We start from the raw sequence: 19,858 nt of genomic DNA on the forward strand, positions 1-19,858 counted from the left end.
AAGGCATGGACTTCTAGGATTCCATGACACCCTCCACCTTCTAATTCTATTATTGAGACTACAGACTGTTACCTGCCATGGTGGGCCCACTCTACCTCTGGCATTCCCACTGCTACAGGCAGTGCCTTAGACTCTGAGCTTAGGCATCTTGTGCTTTATTTTGGGAGTTAAGGATTCTCAGAGTTGTGGGATGCTGACAAAGTTTATCCAAAAAGTAAGTTATAAATCAAATTTACGTTCTTTAGACCTGTTTAAATCCTCTTTTTTTTCATGTAAAAAAATTTTGTTTTCTGGTATAATTTACATACTATAAAATTTACGCATTATAATTGTGCACTTCAATGATGTTTATATTAATTCATCAAGTAGTGCAACCATTACCATAATCCATTCACTTGTTTCTCATTTATTATTTGTTTGGCTTTCCTCTCCACGGGCTCTGGCTCTATATCCACCATAAGCTTCAGCATGGCAGTACCTGTCACCACGATCTCTGGTCCCAGGTCAGAAATGAGCATCCTGGAAACCAACCAGCACCTGTGCTCCCAGCTACAAAAAAGCAAACAGAGCTTCCGAGACCTCACAGAGAAATACCTAATATCCCAAGCTACTGCTTACTCCCTGGCCAACCACCTGCAAAAATACAGTAAGTACTACAGGGTCATGGTCACTAAAATGATAAATGATCATCTTTCCTCTGAGAAACTAAACACTCTCCAGACTTTATTCCTTTCTCTCCTTCATTACAAGAAATTTCATCCTGACCATACCCCTAGAAAGGTAAAAGTGGGTATTTTACCCTCAATTTTCAGAGGATGGAAAAACTGAGGCACAAAGGAATAAACTCTACACGGAGAGAGTGTGTCAGGAGGAATAGGGACTGAAATCGTGGCTCAGGCACTGAAGTGCCTTTTCCCTCGCAGGAATATTATGTATCAGCTTCTACAAACATATAACATCACCATCGCTTCAATATCTCAAAATTCATTGCCAACACTGAGTACCCATTTGCAAAGCACACTGTCAGCTGCACTAGGGGAGAAAGAAGTAATACCACACTCTATCTGCCTTAAAGGAGCTTAAAGCTATCTATCCCCAACTGAGTCATAGATATCTGGAGGTGAGAACATCAGTAACAGACACAGAGGGAAGTCCTGATGCCTGGAGCAAGAGTCTTCCCACATAAGTTCAAGGAAGCCATTCCTCACACTCTGGTTAGACTCAGAGACTCTGTAATGCCCTGTCTGTCTCTCCCTGAATATGAACTTTGCAGACAGCAAGCAAGTCCAGGTGGACCTACAAGATCTGGGCTATGAGACATGTGCCAAAATGAGAACAAGGCCAAGTGCAGGAGACCCCCAGTCTCAGTAGTGGGCCAGGCCAGTGTAGGGGCTCACCCTTGCATCTGCACAGTCAGCTTTCACATTTGGAAATCTACCGGAAAATCCCAAATAAAGGGGTGGAGGGAAGCTGCAGTGACTGAAGGGAACATGGGAACAAGGGCACAGAGAGACAGGTCCATTAGAGGAGGATTCTTGCTAACATTGAACTTGTTTGCTTTCAAATTTCTACAATGGTTTTTAAATAAATCAATGGGGGATAAAATTTGCTATCCAACTTACTGTCATAGACAGAAAAGTAAAAATTAAAGCCTACTTGTTAAAGAAGTGAAAAGACGAGCTTTGGTGTGTGAAAAAACTTTTTTTTCTCACGATCTTCATTATAATAATTATAATTTTCTCTGTGCCTCAGTTTCCTCATCTGTAATGGTAAGAGTAGTACCTACTACAGATAGTGGTGAGGATCACATGATGATAATTCTTGAACTTCTACTAGGATAGTGCCACGGCAAACATTATGTATTGCTTCTCCCTCTAACCTAACACAACACCTGTTAGCATTTGGGCATAAGTCTTTCAGATCTTTTCCCCCCATATGCATTTTTAAGCAGTTGTATGTAGATCAATTTTTAAATCTGTGAAACATTAGGGGACTATTGAAACTCTGAACACAGGAGAACTATCAGTCCTACAGTCTGTGGTGTCTTCCTAAACACACAGGAAATTGCCATTTCATGCCCCAGGTTAATGTTTTACTTAAGAGGCTGCAAGGTTTGGTAAAGTGGTAAGATTTTGAGTCAAACCTCACGGGATGTGAATTCTGATTTGGCATCGTTTTAGTTGAATTATCTTGTCAAGTTACTCTATCTGCCTATGAACTTCTCTTTCCTCATCTCTGAAAAGGGAAGTAGTTGGGAGATTGAGGAATATAGAAGTACCAGTGTAGAGCCTGGTACTCGGGTTACTTTTGTCCTTGGGATGAGCCCTGCTACCCTCTGAAGGCAGTGGCCACAGCAGCATGTCCACCCTTCCACTGAAACAAGCATGTCTGTCTTTTCTCAGTGTGTGAAGAGTGCAAAGAACTCATTAAATCTGTGCTAGAGGAGAAGCTGCAGTTTGAGGAAGAGAAGCTGGCAGAGAAGACCAGACCAGCTACAAGGCTCAGGTAAGGAGGTACCTGTTTAGAAAGTGTGTGAATACTGTTTGAAGTGGGGCAGGCCAGGCTGGTAGAATAAAGAGCAAATTTCTGCAAGGAGAAGGGAAGAAATATACATGGCAGGCACAGAACTAGACAGGACAACCAATAGGGCTGTGGCCTAGTTAGGACTCTGAGGTTCTCCATTAAATAACACATGAATAAAATGAAGATAGATGCCAGGGCTGAAATACTAGCATGAGGCTTGTAGCTGTGTGTCCTTGGGCAAACTTAACTTTCCTATGCATCAGTTACCTCACCTACCTCACCTGTAAAATGAAAATACTGACAGTACCTACCTCAGATGGTTATGAACATTAAATGCATGAATAAAAGTGGTTAGAACCATCTCCGACACATATGAAACTCTCAACAACTACTTGCTATAATTATTATTCTTGCTCTCATTTTTTATAGGCATGGTGGTTGTCACTAATGTACTAACACTTCTACGAGAGATATTTTCAAGCTTTCCAAAGTGCCTTTCATGATAAAAATGTTTCTTCTCAACATTTTTTAGAAAAATTATCATACTATGAGGAGTATTAAGTGGTAGGGCTATTGGGTGATAGGTAATTGAGTAGCTGTTGTCTGAAAAATGAATTATTAATTTGCTCAGGATCAGCATTGCTCATCCTTAGAGGGTTTCAGGCATATGGTACATTGCAGCATTAAAAATGTCTTTTAACCCTTTGTTGTGTCAACCAAAGTAAATTAATCACCTGGTTGAGATATAAAACAAGAGGGTTTATTTGAGAACTCATTAGGACTGCTGACCTGGAGATACAAGTCTAAGAAGTCTCAGGCATGTGCAATGAAAAGACAAAGGTGAGTCAGGACATTTAAAGGATAAAGCCCCCTGTATTAGTCCATTTTGTGTTGCTATGACAGAAATACCTGAAACTGGGTAATTTATAAAGAACAGAGGTTTATTTGGCTTACAATTCTGGGACAGCTGCATCTGGTACAGGCTTCAGGCTGCTTCTACTCGTGGCGGAAAGTGGCAGGCAGCCAGCGGGTACAAGCAGATCACATGGTGAGAGGAAGCAAGAGAGGGGAAGCAAGAGGAGGTGCCCAGGTCTTTTAAACAATCAGCTCTCACGGAAACTAACAGAATGAGAACTCACTCATTACTCTCCCCGACCTAGGGAGAGCATTAATCCATTCATGAGGGATCCACCCTCATGACTCAATCAGTTTCCAACAATGCCACATTAGGGATCAGATTTCCACATGAGTTTTGGAGGGGACAACACATCCAAACTCCGTCACTCCCTAAAAGGAGGAGGTGATTAGAAAAGTTGTGACTGGTATTAGTAACAAGTCATACAGCCTTGTCCATAAGGGATTGGTCATAACAGTTCTTGGAGATGGGCTTTAGTCAGGGATCTTCTCGTTTGGTAGGAAGTAGCAGAAAATAGAGATCAGCAGATTCATGGCAGTTGTTTTATCCAGGAAGTCACAACCTTCATGATGTGGGTGAGTGCAAAGTTTCAGAAGTGGACTCAATCAAGATGTGCCTGAAGTTTTAGCTGAGATGGCCTTCCAGCTCCATTCTAGGTGCCTTGACTAGGCCAGTGTCACTTTCCCTTGTTAGCTGAAATGAAATCTTAGAAGCTCAAATGTGTAAAGCCCACTAAAGCAGAGATACTTGATTCAAGAGGCATACGTCTGGAGCCCGTTTCTCCCCAGTGTATGCCTTCACTTCCCCTGACATTTTATAGAAACTCTATGGAATAGAGTTTAAAAGACAGTATGTAGATGACTACTTAATAGGACAGTAGGGAAGAGATTCTGGCATCAGTTGGGGTAGATGACTGTAAATGTTAAGTACAGCTTTAGGACGACATGGTTGCAAGCATTAACAGAATGCCTACTTCTATGCATACACTCCACTGGGTGCTGTTGGTTGGGTAGTATGCGACACTGTCTCTAGCCTCACAGAGCTCACATTCTATATTGGAACCCATGAGAAATATTTATACAATAATTAGAAAATAATGAAATCCCACACAGAGTAATTGTTACTCAGAACTTTACTCTTAATTGCCTTCTTACTGATTATGACTTATCTTCATGTCATTCGGAAGAATGCTGTTTTTCTTGACCCTTTCATTGATTTTTCTTTTCACCTTTCAATTATCACAAGATATACCTGCTGAACACTTCTGTACCTAGCTCTTTTGGCCACTTACTACATAATGTTTCATGTATTCTACATGGAAATGACTTGGGTTCAAGTGAGGAACTGAAGGGGCAACTTTGAAAAGCAAATTTAGCAAACAAATAAACAAACATCTCTGGGTTGCAAACAGATGTTTTCTCATTCCCTCTGCCACAAGCAAGTCACACAACTTGCACAAGAATTCAACTGATGGAGGCCCTTAGGGATGTTCTAAGAGATGTCTCTGCTGAAACTTCTATAAACCTACATTCATTCTTACATTTTCATCTTCTTTCCTACCACAGGAAATATGAGCCCCTAATTCAGGCTCAGGCCCAAGAACTGACTCTCTTGCGGCAGAAGATACAGGAAGGGAGAGGTGTCTGTTACCTTTTCACTCAGCATGTGAAGAACATAGTCACATGTTTTCAGGGCCTTCTCAGGAGCACTGGCATTGACTACCACCAGGGACAGAGATTCTGTGAGCAGCTGGCTCAAGGAAGCCAGCTGGCAGAGAGCCTCGTCAGAAAACTCACCATGGGTAAGTTGTCTACAGGTTCTGAAACACTTAGCTCCTCCCAAGTCCCCCAAAGGAGGAGAAAGATGCAAAGTTATCCCCTTTGCAGATTACTTATTTTAGTTTTCACTAAAACTCAGGCAGCAAACTGAAGCAGTTGTAACACTCACCTTCTTTGTGTTCTGTCTCTCAGGGATCACTCTACTGTATGATATCTGGTGTTGAAAGCTACTGCCTACAATACTTATTCTGGTTTTTCAGTTGTTTAAGATGGAAGGACAGATCTGGTCCCTATTACTACATCTTGGGCAGAAGCAAAAGTCTCCATTCAATCATAGCGGACAGAAAGAATATGATAGGAGGCAGCTTGTTAGAATGGAAAGAGCCCTGGACTAAGAATCAGAATTACCCAGCCTCTAGTCTCAACACTGTGATTTGCTAATTAGTTATTTACTAACTTTGTACAAGTGATTGATCCTTCTTGAATTTCTGTTTCCTCGTTTGTAAAGTGGGTCAAATTATACATTCCATGGTTTCTGTAGAGATTAATTGAAGTAATGTTCATGACTGCATTTCACTTTAGGGGTTAGTTTAGGTGCTAGATGTAGTGGAACCTGCTGTTGGGAAAGTTCACTTATACCAGAACACTTCATAGAAAGAATTACCCCTGAGAACATCTGAGGAACCACAACAGGGGCAGATTTGTAGGTGCCTGTGCAGTCCTCTGATTTTGAAGTAGAGGTAGGACACGTTTATTTGTCCTCTCCTCAGAGACTGGAGAAGGTTCTGTGTGAGAGTTGTAATGGGGCACACAAAAATGGGCTAGAAATCAGTCTTATAGCAGGAATGAAGGTTACAGCTGGAGAAGTCCAGAAGGCAGCCAGGCAAGTATCCTGTGAGCTGGGGAACAAAAGATGTTAAACTTTTTGCCAGCAGATGTCATGGTAAAGATTCAACACACCAGGAACGCCCTGTCCAGTGAGCTCAAGAAAGCCTGGTAAGGCCATTCTCTAAAGACACAACTTATGGCCTTCTGGAATAATTCTTTCAGATCATTCTGAGCTCACGTGGAGAGTGTTATGTCTCTGATCACATAGGCTCCATGTTTGTAATGTGTGAAATGGGACCTGCTTGATTTCTGAGTAGCTTTTTCCATTTTGGGTTTGCAGAAAATCATAATGATAAGAAGAATAAAGACAGACAAGAGCCACTGGCCTCCAGGTAACTCAAGATGAAGGGGCTGATAACGGAAAGATGAAATCTAGAGAGGATTTCAGAAGCAAGGGATCAATAGGTCAAAGGTCTCAGTTCTAGGAAAAAAACAAACTGTTGGTTGCAACTATTTCTTTCGTTTATTATATAATGATGTGTCCTTTTAAAAATAGTGTTTGTGGCTAGCCATCAAACAAATAAAATAAAAAATAAAAACAGTGTTTGTTCTCTTTGCAGTTCTTGTATTGGTTCCCATTTCTTAGTAATTTCTCAAATTTATTTAACTAGTTAATCTGACCTAAAAGCAAACTAACCTGGGATCCCTGGTATTTGCATTTTAAAAACCAGTGTGGTTAAAAACCAAAGTGAGATGCCTCTCCAGTATCTGTACAGTTGTCCCGAAGTATGTTGGTAGATGTTTCATAGCCAGAGAATTACCTTGAAAACTATATTCAAACCATATCAAATATTTAGAGAGGTCTAAAAGCTGCAAACGCCCTAGGAGGTTTTGTTGTCTCAGGAGCCAATATTCAATGGACCACTTCTTAAATAGAATTTACACACAGCATTTTGAAGCCAGTATTATAGGTCTGTGTGTCCTGTGTGTCATAAGTGTATTTTAGAGTATTTGTTGAGTCTACTTCTTCATCCGCATGTTCTGAGGTTAGTGCACTGAGCACCTGCTATTCTCTCTTCTGCCACAACTCTAAGCATACTATACCCGCATTCAGAAGTGGACTGTTAGATTTCCTCTCTGATAGGATGGCCCTTTTGGATTTTGTTGCCTCTTCCACGAGCTTTATATCAGGACCAGCTGTAAATCTGTGTGGTTCCAGTTTGCCTTGGTTTAATTCTTGTCTTGCCTAACCCCTCTCCACCACCCCCCACCAGGCTCAGCGGGGGGCTCCAGGAGGAGGAAGTAAATGAAGTCCTGGAGAACTCACTAGATGAACAATATCTGACTAGTTCCAGCCTCTGTGGCTCCCACCAGCCTCCCAGCAGCACTGCCTTCCTGCCTCATGCACAGCAAACCACCTCTGCTCTGGATGTAGCCAGTGAGTACTCTCTTTATAAAGAAAATAAAGTTACTACAATCTTCCTGTAGCTTTTACATTCTACATGCTCACCACCTCATGTAGACTGAGAGATATCTTCTCTGCAGGCAGGCCATAAAGATTCACCTTGAAAAGGTGGTTAGGGTGAACACAGCTCTGCAACCAATTGTCAAGTGCAAATCACTGGTGGGTCAAGCCATTTGTACTGTTCCTGATATAGACCTACCCTCAGTCACTCTGGCCCCTGCTGGCACATGCAAGCTGATGAACTCAAGGCAGGCCAGACTGGAGAGAGTGAAGGGATCACGACAAACTCTCCGCACCAGTGTGGCACATGTACAGAATCTAACAGACTTCCTTCTTTAAGATGGGACATCTTATCTTTTCTGAAATGTTTTTGACAATTGCAGTTCCTGAACAGTGTCCCCAAGCTTTTCTAGCTGTCCAACAATGTTGGCAGTCTTGCCCATATTTTTTGGAGGTACAATTATCATGGTTCCTGGGCTGCAAGTTCCAGTCTCCATCTCCCATTGGATGCTTGGCTTCCCATAGGTTCCATCTGAGTTCCAGAACATCAGGTGATTTCCCCAAAGACAAGACTCTGATCTTGCCAACCCTTAGGTAAATAAATAGCCAGGGTTTCTATCCTTTGTGCAGCAATAAAGATTTTCTTTTTAAAAATTTTTGTGGGTTTAATCTCAGCGCTGTAATCCAATCTAAACAATCAGCATATCTGCCAGAGAAAAGGCTGAATCTAACAGCAATGCCATCAGCATGGCCCCTTCCCAAAATAACCTCATGCTAGCTATCCAGTGAAGCTCTTCCACATATGTAAGAGCCCCTTGGGGCAGCAGCCTCATAGGTGAATAGATTAAAACCTCAACCTTTATCTCCTCTCTCTTACTTGACTGTTTGACTGTCCTTTGAGGACAGCTTGTATTGTTAGTGAACTATTTGCCTTATACCCTCTTCTGGGCAAGAGAAAGAGACTATATTAATTCACTTACTGATTTTTTTATAATATAAACCATATCAGGTTTGTCTTTCTACCTCTTTTTGCCAGTGGCAAATATAAATACATGCCTTTTACTACTCAGATCATCCTCTTACAAAGATGAGGTAGGTGCAGAGGAAGGTCTTTATTATCTGTTGGGAGAGGTATTTAGTAGAGAGGAAGATATTCCCTAGTACCTACAAGTCATCCCAAGAAGGTGGCCATACTTTCCCCAGTGCTAGACAAGCCCTCCTCAGAGGCTTTCAGTGTTTTCCTGCCACTTGTCAACCTCTCTTACACTTCCCATATCCCTGTGTGGGAGGTGGCCCTGTGGATTCTGCTTAGCACTTGACCATGCTTTATTTGAAATCCTAAAAGCTCTTAAAGGAAGTTGCTTGGTGTTCCTTGATGAGAGGTTGAAGTTGGCAGAAGAATGCTGAAAGGCAGGATCTTGATGAGAGGCTTCTGATAACCCCATAAGTGACAAGAATTGTTCATCTCCTACCTTATTGCATGTACTGGTGGAATGGCTTCAGATGAGATCCGGAACCTGCAGCAGCACCTGAAGGAAACGCTTTTCATCAATGACTGCCTGCGAGAAAAGCTGGAACATCATCTCAGCATCTTTGACCAAGGAAATGGTAGGGGAGGTCCACGTTGGCCTGCTTCTGGCAACATGTATCTTTCTAAGGGCATATCACTGGGGCAGAGCTTCACAGATTTCAAGCATTTCGATATATCTTACTTCACTTATTTATTACAAATGGATCAGCTAGGGAAGTAGAGTAGGCACTATTATTCCTATTTTATAGGCAAATAAATAGCTTTAGATAGAGACTTGCCCAAAGGCTAAGTTATGCCTCCATCTTAGAACCATCCGACCTCCAAAAGCATTCTTGTGATTCCTATGCTATAAATTGTCTGCTGTCTGTCTGTTTGTTATGTGATTGCCTTTCAGTAGAACCCAGGTTTCTGAGCTCCTTATTCAGCAGAGTGAATGTCTCCTCTGCTGCCATCCTACATATGCCTCTCTATGTCTTGGTTACTCTTGATGGTCCCCAAGGTGGTTCTTCTCCGCACACCCTCCTCTTAGATTGCTCTCACACAGAGGCCATCATTCCACGACATTGTGCTGGGCCAGAAGAACCGTGACCAGGTCCTTTCCCACACCAAAGCAGCAGCTATTTAAAGGGAAAAGCCTTCATATTGCAGCCATGAGTGTGACAATACATGTGAATGTGCTGGCATTTGTTGAATATGATGTGAGAATCAAGCTTCTGTCCCACCAAACTGAAGTCCCAGCCTTTGAGTCCCTACAGTTGTCTTCCTGGGCTGCCACAGAATGGAAGGACATGGAAGTTACAGAAAGCATTCTCTTAAGCAAAACTGTGTAACTTGCCTAAACTGTAATTATTTCCTGGAACAGGAAGCACCTCTAACCTCTATCAGCAGATCCTGGATTCCGCTGCCCAGCTGTTTAATGAAAACAGAGTCCTCAGGGAAGAATACCAGAGACTCCCAGCTTGCCTGAATTATATTTCCAGAGGTAAGCGGTCAAAGCCCACAATGTGAGGTCACTCTCAGATCACTCCCTTCTCCTGTCACATCCGGCTGTAGAAATAAGGGGATGGAGGCCAGAGCTGCCCAAAGCATCATGACCCACAATTCTCATAGTTATTCTCAATTTAGAGAAGGCTGCTTCCTAGGTACTCTCCCTCCAGACCCCCAGATTGCCAGGCTCCAGGAATGATTAACTCTGGTAAATCCACTGTTTAGGTACAAACCATACCCCATTATTGCAAGCCTGAGAAGAGAAGAACAAACCTAAAAAGTGAAAAGATTTAAGAAAACAATGAATTATTTTAATCAAGTAAAATTTGCCAAGATTAGATAAACTCTTCCCTAGAGAGCAGAAAGAATAAGCAAACATAATTTAGATTCTAAGTCTCTGAGGAAGTATGAAGACCAAAAAGTTACCATAAGCCTAAAAAGGAGAAAATATCTTAATTTTCAAACAGATGAAAATAAAGTATTAAAAAATTGAAATATGTACAGTTCATGCTGATCCTTGGCAAAATACAAATTTATGTACTCAAATTATAGTATCCTAGTCACCTTTTAATGTACCCAACTCTGACTAGTGAGGAGAAAAACCAAACCAAAAGAAAAATATCTTCAGATTGGTAAAAATGTTTATAAACCTGCGAAATAGCTTTAGCCTATCCTCAATACCCTAGACTTGGTATTTACTGAGCTCTTGCAATGCCCATCTCAATATCCGTCCCTGCACAAGATCAAGTAGGTATCAGCCAAGAAAACCTGGGATTCCTTTTACCCTCTCATGTCTATGGTTTGCTTTGCTTCCATAGAATTTTCTCAGTAGGACTGCCCTCAGACTACTGAAGTCACTTTGCTTGACGGCTCAAAGAGCTGGAATAAGTACTTGGGAGTTTATGTCAATCTCACAGCACCCAGCAACCCTGCCTGCAAAGCATTTACCCACGATTGGCAGGTGCTGGTGTATGAAAGCCCACCTGCTTGACTTGAGAGGGTTTTTGTGGTGAATTAGCTTTGGGAAAAGACAATCCAAAGGCCAACTTTTAAAGTCCCAGATAAATGAATGGAAGGAAATCCTTGCCTTGGAAGTCCAACTGAGATGGAAAGTGATTTACTTGAGACTTTGAGAAGGAAGACTAAAATTTTTAGGTCTAATGGGAAAGAAGCCCCAGGTGGGAGAGAAAGATAAACAAAGAGAATGGTGAGGAATAGGGTGGGTCTACTGAGTGGCATTAAATCATGTTGTCTTATTATAAGAAGCCAGTGAGCTTTTAACTAATGAAAATGCCTGAATTCCACACCTAGAGATTCTGACTTAAATGGTTTCAGGTGGGTTTTGGGGTATTAGTAGTCTTTAAAAAGCTCCCAGGTGATTGCAACATGTGGCTAGATATGAGAAGGACCATCGATCTACTAGAATCTTAGGTCACAAGCACAGAAGTGTACCAAACGTGCAGCTACTTCCTAGAAAAGGCTTAACATAAGCCATTGATGGAATCTGCCTTCCACTCTCAATTGTCTTGTTTGCAGAGCATGGTAAAAACAGAAGGGAAACAGAGGTAGAAAGATGGATTGAAGCTATAACCTGTCTATGTAGACCAGAGTTTCTCAAACGTTTTTGACCACAAGATGCAGTAAGAAATATACAATTCTTTGTAACACAGTGTATGTTTTAGAAAAGAAGGGGAAAAAAGCTCTTATTACATGTAATGGGCCCTACCTATTAAATAAACCCTGTAGTAGTAAACAGTCCACAATATTGATTTCATAACCCACTAATGGTTCAGAATCATAATTTGAAAAATTTTGCCTTCGGTCAACCTTTTCATTAAGCAAAATCCCACGAGAGACTAAAGAGACTATACTAGCAAGAACATATAAAGCTTTAGGGAACAGTTTTTACATTTATACTTGCCTTCCCTATGCTGGAATGAAATACTGGAAACAAAACAAAACAAAAACCCTTTCCCTAAAAGGTAGTTTGGAAAGGAATAGGTGATGGCGAACAACTAGGAATGAGAAATTAGTACTTCTTCATTTTTGTTGAAGAACTTTGTTAGGTTATCTACTGAAAATATTCCTAGAATGTTCCTAAGGAGCAACGTGATGTGGAATTAACTTTGCAGAATGTTGGTCTCCACCGAGTGTGCATGGATCAGCCCAAGGTTTATCCCTTGCTCTTTATTTGCTAATTTCCCTTTTTCTCTTTCTGATGATTACTTTCCCCATCTCACCTTCTTTCTTTAGAAGAACATTTGCAAGAGTCTTTCAGTAAAGCTTTATTCCTGAGCCGGCCAAGATGACCCAACAGCCTCTAGAGCCTGTTGGTTTCCTCCAGATTAAGGTCTTCTCTCTAAATTCACCTAAGCTCTGTGATGTAGTTAAAATGGTTTGAGGCCTGGATTCTAGTGCCAGGTTTTCTACCTACAGCTCACATGTCTTTAGCTAGTCCTTAGCCTCTTGACACCCCTGTCTCCTCATGGCCAAAGATGGAATTGTACTAGGATGTTGACTGAGGACCCTACTGGCTTTCACGTTCTATGGCTCTTCCTTTGACAGCATCCTCTTATTTAAAAGAAACAGAATATGGATTTAGGAGGGAGATTTTCCTGCAAAGGATCCTCACTTCGCTATAATAAGCTGTTTCTGAATGTGCATGTTTAAAGCTAAGTAAATCTCTTCCTGGGAGGCGTGAAATGAAAGACCTTTCTTTTTCTCCAGAGTAGAACTAAGAGTAAACTCATGCTGAGGAGGAGGAGGAGGTAGGAATCTGGCTAACTCACCTGCATCAGCTTCGAACAGGGCTATTAGCATCATAAGGTGGTAGGGCCCTGTATCCTACACCACAGGCCAGCTAGTATATTGCAGGAGACTTTCCCTCTAGTCTGCTGTTATCACTATCTCCTTCCAGACTGTAGTTCACCACCATAGCTTATCTTCTTAAGTGCACTCAGTTTGCACCTGGCCTCTATCACCACTCAGCTCTCACTCCAGCCTTAGTTAGGTATCAGCAAGACCTGACAGAAGATTTTTTTTTCTGTTTCAGGTAACAACTAATGTTGTAACTATGAAAATTCTTGTCTACATTTCAACAAAGCACAGTCACAAACAGTTCCACAATTGATGAGAAAAAGTAAAACAGCACAACAAAAATGAAAGTCCAAATCTGAAAGTGAGAGGGTTCCATCTCTGAGAACCAAATTTCACAGCCACTCCAGAGTTTTACTCCAAATGGATAGTTTGATTGCAGAATCACAGCTCTTCAACCTGCAAATGTGATAACTGCCTACGAGACACCAGTGTTTAGATTTACAGATGATCTTGGAAGACCCTAACCCTTTTCTCTCCCCACCCCCATCCTACAGATGACTGGAGTCAGCAGCAGCTGGAGGGAAATGGCAAGGAGTGGGGATCAAGTATAAGTCAGAACAATGTCACTGCAGACTATCCAACACCTCTTCAGCACATGTCCATTTTCCTTGAAGGATGAGGGTTTAGAAACTCTGAGAATAAAACTTACTTTATACACATTCTGTTGCCTATCATTTTTTCTACAAATCAAAATTATAAAGCTTTCTTTCTTCAGCAGGAAACTCAGCCATTAATGTGACCACTACATGTATACCAGAGAGTGACAGCAACCAGCCTGGCTACATCACTTCATTCCAATACTAAATGTTAGTAAGCACTTGGAATTGTATAGAAAAACTACATTGTGTCCCATATTTTGGGAATCAAGATAACTGAGGCAAGAAATTCTGCCCGTGCAGGGAAGCAGATCTGTGAGCAAGGCAGCAGTCTCACACATGTTCACTCCTGGGCCACCCAAGGAAACAGTGGTACAATCCCTGCCAAAGAAGGATCTTGAGAGTTTGCTGTTCACTCATGATCTGGAAAAATCTTTCTTTATAGGACAAATTTCCATCCTAGAGGTTTCTGTAGGACCCATCAGTAGAGACTATGTACCTAGATTGGGATGATAGGTTTTAAATAATTTCATTTGCCTCTGGATTCATTTTTCTGAAAATAAATTCTTCACACCCATTGACTTGTGTTTTGCAATCACATATAAAAGCCGGTCATCTTATTCAGAAGCTTTGAAACATAGAAAGTAGCCTGAAACTTACCAGACTTCCAGGATAGAAGGCTGATTCATATAAGAAGGACTTGAAGACGCTTCCCCCATATCCTGGGTGACAGGAGGAGACCCTTTAAGTAGATTTGCGCAGCAGACTGTTGACCTACATTTTCCTGTAGCAGTGAGTGGTACTGAGGACTGTCACCCCCTCCTGCAAGGGGGAGACCCAGAGATAGCCAAAGTTTTGGCCTAGAACTCAGCCAACTCTTCATAGACTCCCATGTTTTACATTTTCCTCCACAATCGTTTTCTTTGAAATATTTCAAACCTACAGAAAAGTTGAAAGAACAATACAATGAAAACCTCTATACTCTTCATCCAAGTTCAACAATTAACATTCCTTTGCTTTTTTTCCTATCTATACACACTTACCCACACATTCATATACCTTTTGTAAATACAAACACTTCACCCATAAATATTTCAGCATGTATTTCCTGAAATTAAGGACATTATCTTATATAATCATAATACAATTCAATGATCGAACCTAAAAATATTAACATTAATTCAATAATATTATCCAATATATGGTATAGATATTTCCAAATCTATATACATGTATGTGTATGTACATACATGTGTATGAATACAGATATGAATGCATATGTGTATATACAGTGTGTGTATATATTTTAGAGACAGAGAAATGAGTTGTGGTCCACCTAATTTCAGAGTAGGTCGACTTTGAGGTAAATTTAGATCCTGAAATGGCATAAGATTTCTTTCCTTCCCTTTGATCTATCTTCCATCTACCCAACGGAGAGGCTTCACTGCCTTTCTTTCCAGTCATGGTCTTTTTGGGGCTCCTTGTGGGCATGTCCGAAGTGGGTGGCTGGTTTTCCCTACGTGGCCCTTCCGGCCTGGGCATTTCTGGAACTTGGAAGTGACCCAGGACGTCACTTCCGGCGGTGCGACCAGGAGGAGCCGCAAAGGCAGAACGCAGTGGAGACTACAATTTAGCCAAATTGCCCAACTGGCACCAGGCACCTGCTCCTCAGTGTCTGGGGAGGCAGAAAACGTGATCCTTAAATCTCTGCAGGCTAAACTGAAAGAGGCGTTAGGTTTCAAGAGCGTCGAGAAGACTCTTGCTGAGTGGACCCAGCTCCCAGCCTGACCAGCGAGGACATGCTCAAGAGGGGCTGATTTCGAAGACAAATCAAGGAAAAGGCACCACAGCAGTGCAACCCCAGGACACCGAGACTAAAATCTCAAATCACGGCTGTGAGCCGAGTGTCGCGAGTTGAATTGATTCCTTGCTTTTATGAAGAGAGTCGTTGGCCCAAGTTCAGAAACCAGGACAGGAGGGTGGGTCTCATCAGAGGGTCTCAACAGAGGGAGATCCCGCATCCACTTCCCACTGAGACGTTGGGCAATGTCTGGAGACACTTTTGATTGCCACGACTTGGGGGCTTGTGGATTCTACTGGCATCTATTTTGCAAAAGCCAGGAGTACTGCTAAATATCCTACAATGGACGGAAGAACCTTTCACAACAAAGAATCATCATATGGATATCAATAGTGCCAAGATTGAGAAACGCTGGTGTGGATCAGTGTTCACACTTGACTGACCATAAAATGCTCATTGCAGACTTATGGGATGTGGTGGGGTCTGAGGAAAACACCGTCATCATGAAGAACTCTTGAGTATCTCGGTGTGAGCATAGTAAGGATGGAGTTGCTGTCGGCTAGGATGGGAATACTGCAAGTACAGCAGGTGTGAGGGGTAATATCCGGTTCCGGGCCCAGGGCTCCTCCTTGAAAGGGTTTTCCATCCAGGCTGTCTCGGTTCCTGCATCCCTCTGTGCTCGGCCCCCTCTCCCCTTGGGCGCCTCCCGGCTCCCGCCCCCTCCGGCAACCGCGCCCACTGCCCCGGCTCGGGCGAGCGTCCCTCCTCCCACTGCGTCCTCGCACGGGCGCATCTCTAGGTCAGCGCTGAGATGCGGTCGGGACCAGGCAACTCGCTCTGGGGCTTGTGGACCCGGCGGGCCTCGTAGGAGCGCCGCTGGCGGGGGCGCGGGGAGCTTGGTGCGGCGCCAGCCGGCTCGCCTCTTGGAGAACGCAGGGAGGGAACGGTCTTCTGAACCATTCCTGGAGGACAGGCAGGTCGGGAGTTCCCGGTGCTCAGCTGGAACGAAGCTGCTGTCGGAGGACGCGAGAACGCCACCTAACCTGCCTTCCCCGGTGGCCTAGTGCCCCAGGTTCAGCGCTTCCCTCACTGGGATCCGAATTCGATTCCTGGTTCAAGTCTCGCCTTATGGCAGCCTCCTGGTACCCACGCTCTTTGTGCATCCCCTCTTCCTCCTCTTCAGCTCCCTTTGCGTGTAATAAACTGCTTGTTGGGCGTTTGATGAAACGCTGCTGTTGTCTGCAGGTTGAACATCTCTTGAAACAGGACATGCTTTCACAGGCTCTAGCCAACAATGTCTTTGTGTGGTAAATTGATGTTTCTCAACAATCTGGGTAGCAATATTTTTTCTGCCTTATTCTCTCTTTCCTCATCTTCAACTCCAGATATATGTATTTTGGATCTTTTGATATTGCCCCACAAGTTCCTGAGGTTCTGTTAATATTTTCTGTGCTTCAGTTACAATGATTTATATTTCTCATCATTTGACTTTCTGTCATTTCCATTATCCAGTTAAGTTCATTTGTGATTGTCTTCTGAAAACTTTTCAGTTTTAAATTTTACGTTTTGTTCTTTATATAGTATTTCTATTAGTTGATAAGATTTTCTATTTTTAAATTTATTATGGTTATATTTCCCTTTACAATCTTGAACATAGTAATAACTATGGCTTAAAATTTCTTGCCTCCTGATTCCAACATTTGGATGGTCTGTCTCTCATGACATTCTTATTTTGATCATGGGTACAGTGATACAGGCTAATTTTGGATTGTATTGTGGATATTGTGGATGATACACAAGGAGAATCTGGATTGCTATGTATGGCAAAAGTACTGAATTTTTTACAAAGCAGCCTTGGTTGATATCAAGCTGCAAAGTTTTCTCCTCTGCAATGAATGGCAGGTGAGATCTCAGTTCAGTTACTTTAGCTTCAGCTGGACTGCAAGGAGGCAGCCCATGTATGCAATAATTCAGGGGTCAGCCAGAAATTTGGCCAGAATTTTGACACACAACTTGGAAGTTCCCTTCGTTGGCTTTTTCCTTTCTGAGATTCCCCCAACCCCTTGATTTTCTAACTCCTATGATTGCCCAAACTTCGTCCTCTGTTTCTTTCATCCAGTAAGACACTTTGGTTTTGTATTGGAATTTAACTGACTAAAATAGGGAGACCTAGATTTGCTCACAAAAAAAAAATTTGCAAAATGGAAAACTCACCTAGCACCATTCTTCCACACGTTGGCTGCTTTTGTTCAGTCTGCCAGCACTGTCAGATATTTTTTTAGAAATATATTTTTCCACAGTTTATAGTTCTTGTCTGTGGGAGAGTTACTCTTAAAAAAGCAAGCAGCCATTACCAGAAGCAGAACTCATTCTTTCAGTAATGGCAGCCTAGCACATTGGGCGAGAGCCCCACGCAGGTGTAAATCTCTGCATGGCTGTGTAACTTGGGCAAGCTGCTTAGTGGACCTCTAAAGTCACTACTTCCTGAGTGTAAAATGGAGATATGACACGAACAGAGGTGCCCAGAGAAAGAACTAGGAGAGCATGAAGCCTTCCCGTGGAGAGTACGAGAAGGTCGCCATTACTTCCCTTCCCTCATCACAGTTTTAAGGTCCCAGAGACCACGGAGACTCCTGCAACTGGACCTTATAGCACAACACAAGCCCTGGGGATGAAGAGGAAGATTTTTGCTTGCAGATGGAGATTGCAAAAACATGATTCTGGGCTACTGCGGTAGAAGCGCTGAATCCTAGCCACTAGGCCACCACGGACTTGTAAGGACTCTGGATTTTGTTTTGTTCTTTTGTTTTCCTCCCGCTTCCTAACACTCAGCTCTATTCTAAGGGTGCACTGGGAAACTTCAGTCCGCCTACCATTCGCGTGCCAGCCGCCCCTGCAGGGAGAGTCTAGAAGGTCTTACCCCCCAAAATTTTTCCAGAAAGCGAGCCCACACGCTACGCACCGGAAACTCTGCTCCGCAAATGGCGTGCCCACGAAGGCTGCGAGGTGCAGAAGTCACGGAGCAAGTTGCCGCCTCCAGGCTATAGCTCAAACTGATGTAGAGGTATGCTGTTTTAAGGCAACAGCATGCCTCTGGGGAGATGGTCTCGGGAGCCAGGGCAGTGGACGAGGTTGCCAGGAGGAAGGGGGATGGGAAGGGCCCAGGGTGAGAAGGGACTGAGCACTGAGCCCCCGGATCTCCAACGACAACAATGGGACTCAGATGCATCAAGAACCAAGCTGACCTGGATGGAATTTCTTTCAAGGAAGCCCTCGGGTTCCAGGACAGAACACTGGATGTTCCCCCTAAAACCTTTCTCACCTGCAGTGTTTTCATCTTAGTTAGAATTCCTTGTTCTTATCCTTCCAATTCTCAGAGCAAAAACAAACAAAAAACAGAGTTCTTTTTGACGCTGAAATATCACTCAGACTCCACATCTTGTTAGTCAGGAATTCCTGTTTTCCTCTCGGATATGTACGTTGGTCCACACAATCCTCCTTTTTCCTGATCTTTGAATTAGAGCAAAGGATTCTCCTGATAAAGGCGGGGAGATCAACTTAACTCACGACCCTCTGAAGAGTGGGGTTGGCCTGTCTTTACACCTTTTCTTTGGCTCTGCCCTCACCTTCAGTCTCTTCCTGGCCTGTCCTTGAGGCCCAGGGACCTGCCTGGGACCTGTCTGTGCTGCTCCTCTCACCTGGTCAGGAGCCCCAGAGCTTCCTGTTCAGCCTGTAGAGAAGCTTCAAGTGGCACTTTTTTGTGTTTGCCGGGTGAGGCGCAGGTATGCAGAGGCCACGAAGGGAGTTTGTGGTCAGCCAGAAGCCTGCAGCCCTTTCTGCTGCTGTAGGGCAAAGGGTAATTGCCCCCTTTTAACTGCCAAGAGAGGACCCCTAAGTGTCCTCAGAGACAGAAAGACGGTGAATCCTCTGCTCTGGGTCGGTGGGGAAGGAGAGAGAGAGATCAGGAGGGAAGGCAAAGGGGGAAATATGTCATGAGATTTCCTAATCTAAAGCTATCACAAAGACCACCTCATCTGGAACAGGACCCCCCAACCACTAGTGAGGGAGACATAGTCAGGTCACTTCTTGGTTTCCAATTTGAGCCAAGGCAGAAACAAGGCTGAACACTGCAGTCTGGTGTCCAGTGAGCATGCTGCCGGCCTTCCCAAGGGTAGAAGCAGTTGAACTTCAGATGTGAAGGAAAGGCAGTAACCACTTCAGTGAGAAAAGCAACTGCTGAGGTTTTCAAGATGGCGGTGGCTGCGGCGGTTGGCGCGGAGTAGCTGAGGTGGAAAAGGTGGCCACTGGGCCTCAGGCAGCCGGGAAACTTGTGGACCTTCCTCTCGCCATCTCTTAAGGGAGGACTGCTGCTGCTGGCCAGTCGTGGGGGGTGACCGCCACTCTACCCACGGCAGGAAAGGCTGCCTCATTTACAGGCAACAGCTTTGAAGTGTGGAGCAGGAAAAGAACTGTTTCTTAGCTGCAAAAGCGACTCTCAAAACAGGGAACGCGGTGCCAGGGCTGCTGTGGATGCCGACAGGACCCCGGAGGCCGGG

The 19,858-nt window shown here is 43.4% G+C and overlaps 1 protein-coding gene across 1 annotated transcript; it reads left to right on the forward strand.

The window, feature by feature from the left end:
- Nucleotides 1-468: 468 nt before the first annotated feature.
- On the forward strand, nucleotides 469-15,820 carry LOC134384256 (neuroblastoma breakpoint family member 6-like protein). Its single transcript, XM_063105825.1, has 7 exons — nucleotides 469-646; nucleotides 2,403-2,505; nucleotides 5,005-5,240; nucleotides 6,386-6,437; nucleotides 7,320-7,483; nucleotides 9,014-9,118; nucleotides 15,765-15,820. The coding sequence occupies exons 1-7, from the start codon at nucleotides 469-471 to the stop codon at nucleotides 15,818-15,820; spliced, it is 894 nt and encodes a 297-aa protein (XP_062961895.1).
- The last annotated feature ends 4,038 nt before the right edge of the window (nucleotides 15,821-19,858 follow it).

Source organism: Cynocephalus volans, chromosome 8 (genome assembly GCF_027409185.1).
Source record: "Cynocephalus volans isolate mCynVol1 chromosome 8, mCynVol1.pri, whole genome shotgun sequence".
NCBI lineage: Eukaryota > Metazoa > Chordata > Mammalia > Dermoptera > Cynocephalidae > Cynocephalus > Cynocephalus volans.

Bases quoted from the DNA above. Each gene is read 5' to 3' on its own strand.
- LOC134384256 (XM_063105825.1), top strand. From the start codon at position 469: ATGGCAGTACCTGTCACCACGATCTCTGGTCCCAGGTCAGAAATGAGC. The intron at 2,506-5,004 runs GTAAGGAGGTAC...TTCCTACCACAG, and splicing joins AGACCAGCTACAAGGCTCAG to GAAATATGAGCCCCTAATTC. The intron at 5,241-6,385 runs GTAAGTTGTCTA...TTGGGTTTGCAG, and splicing joins CGTCAGAAAACTCACCATGG to AAAATCATAATGATAAGAAG.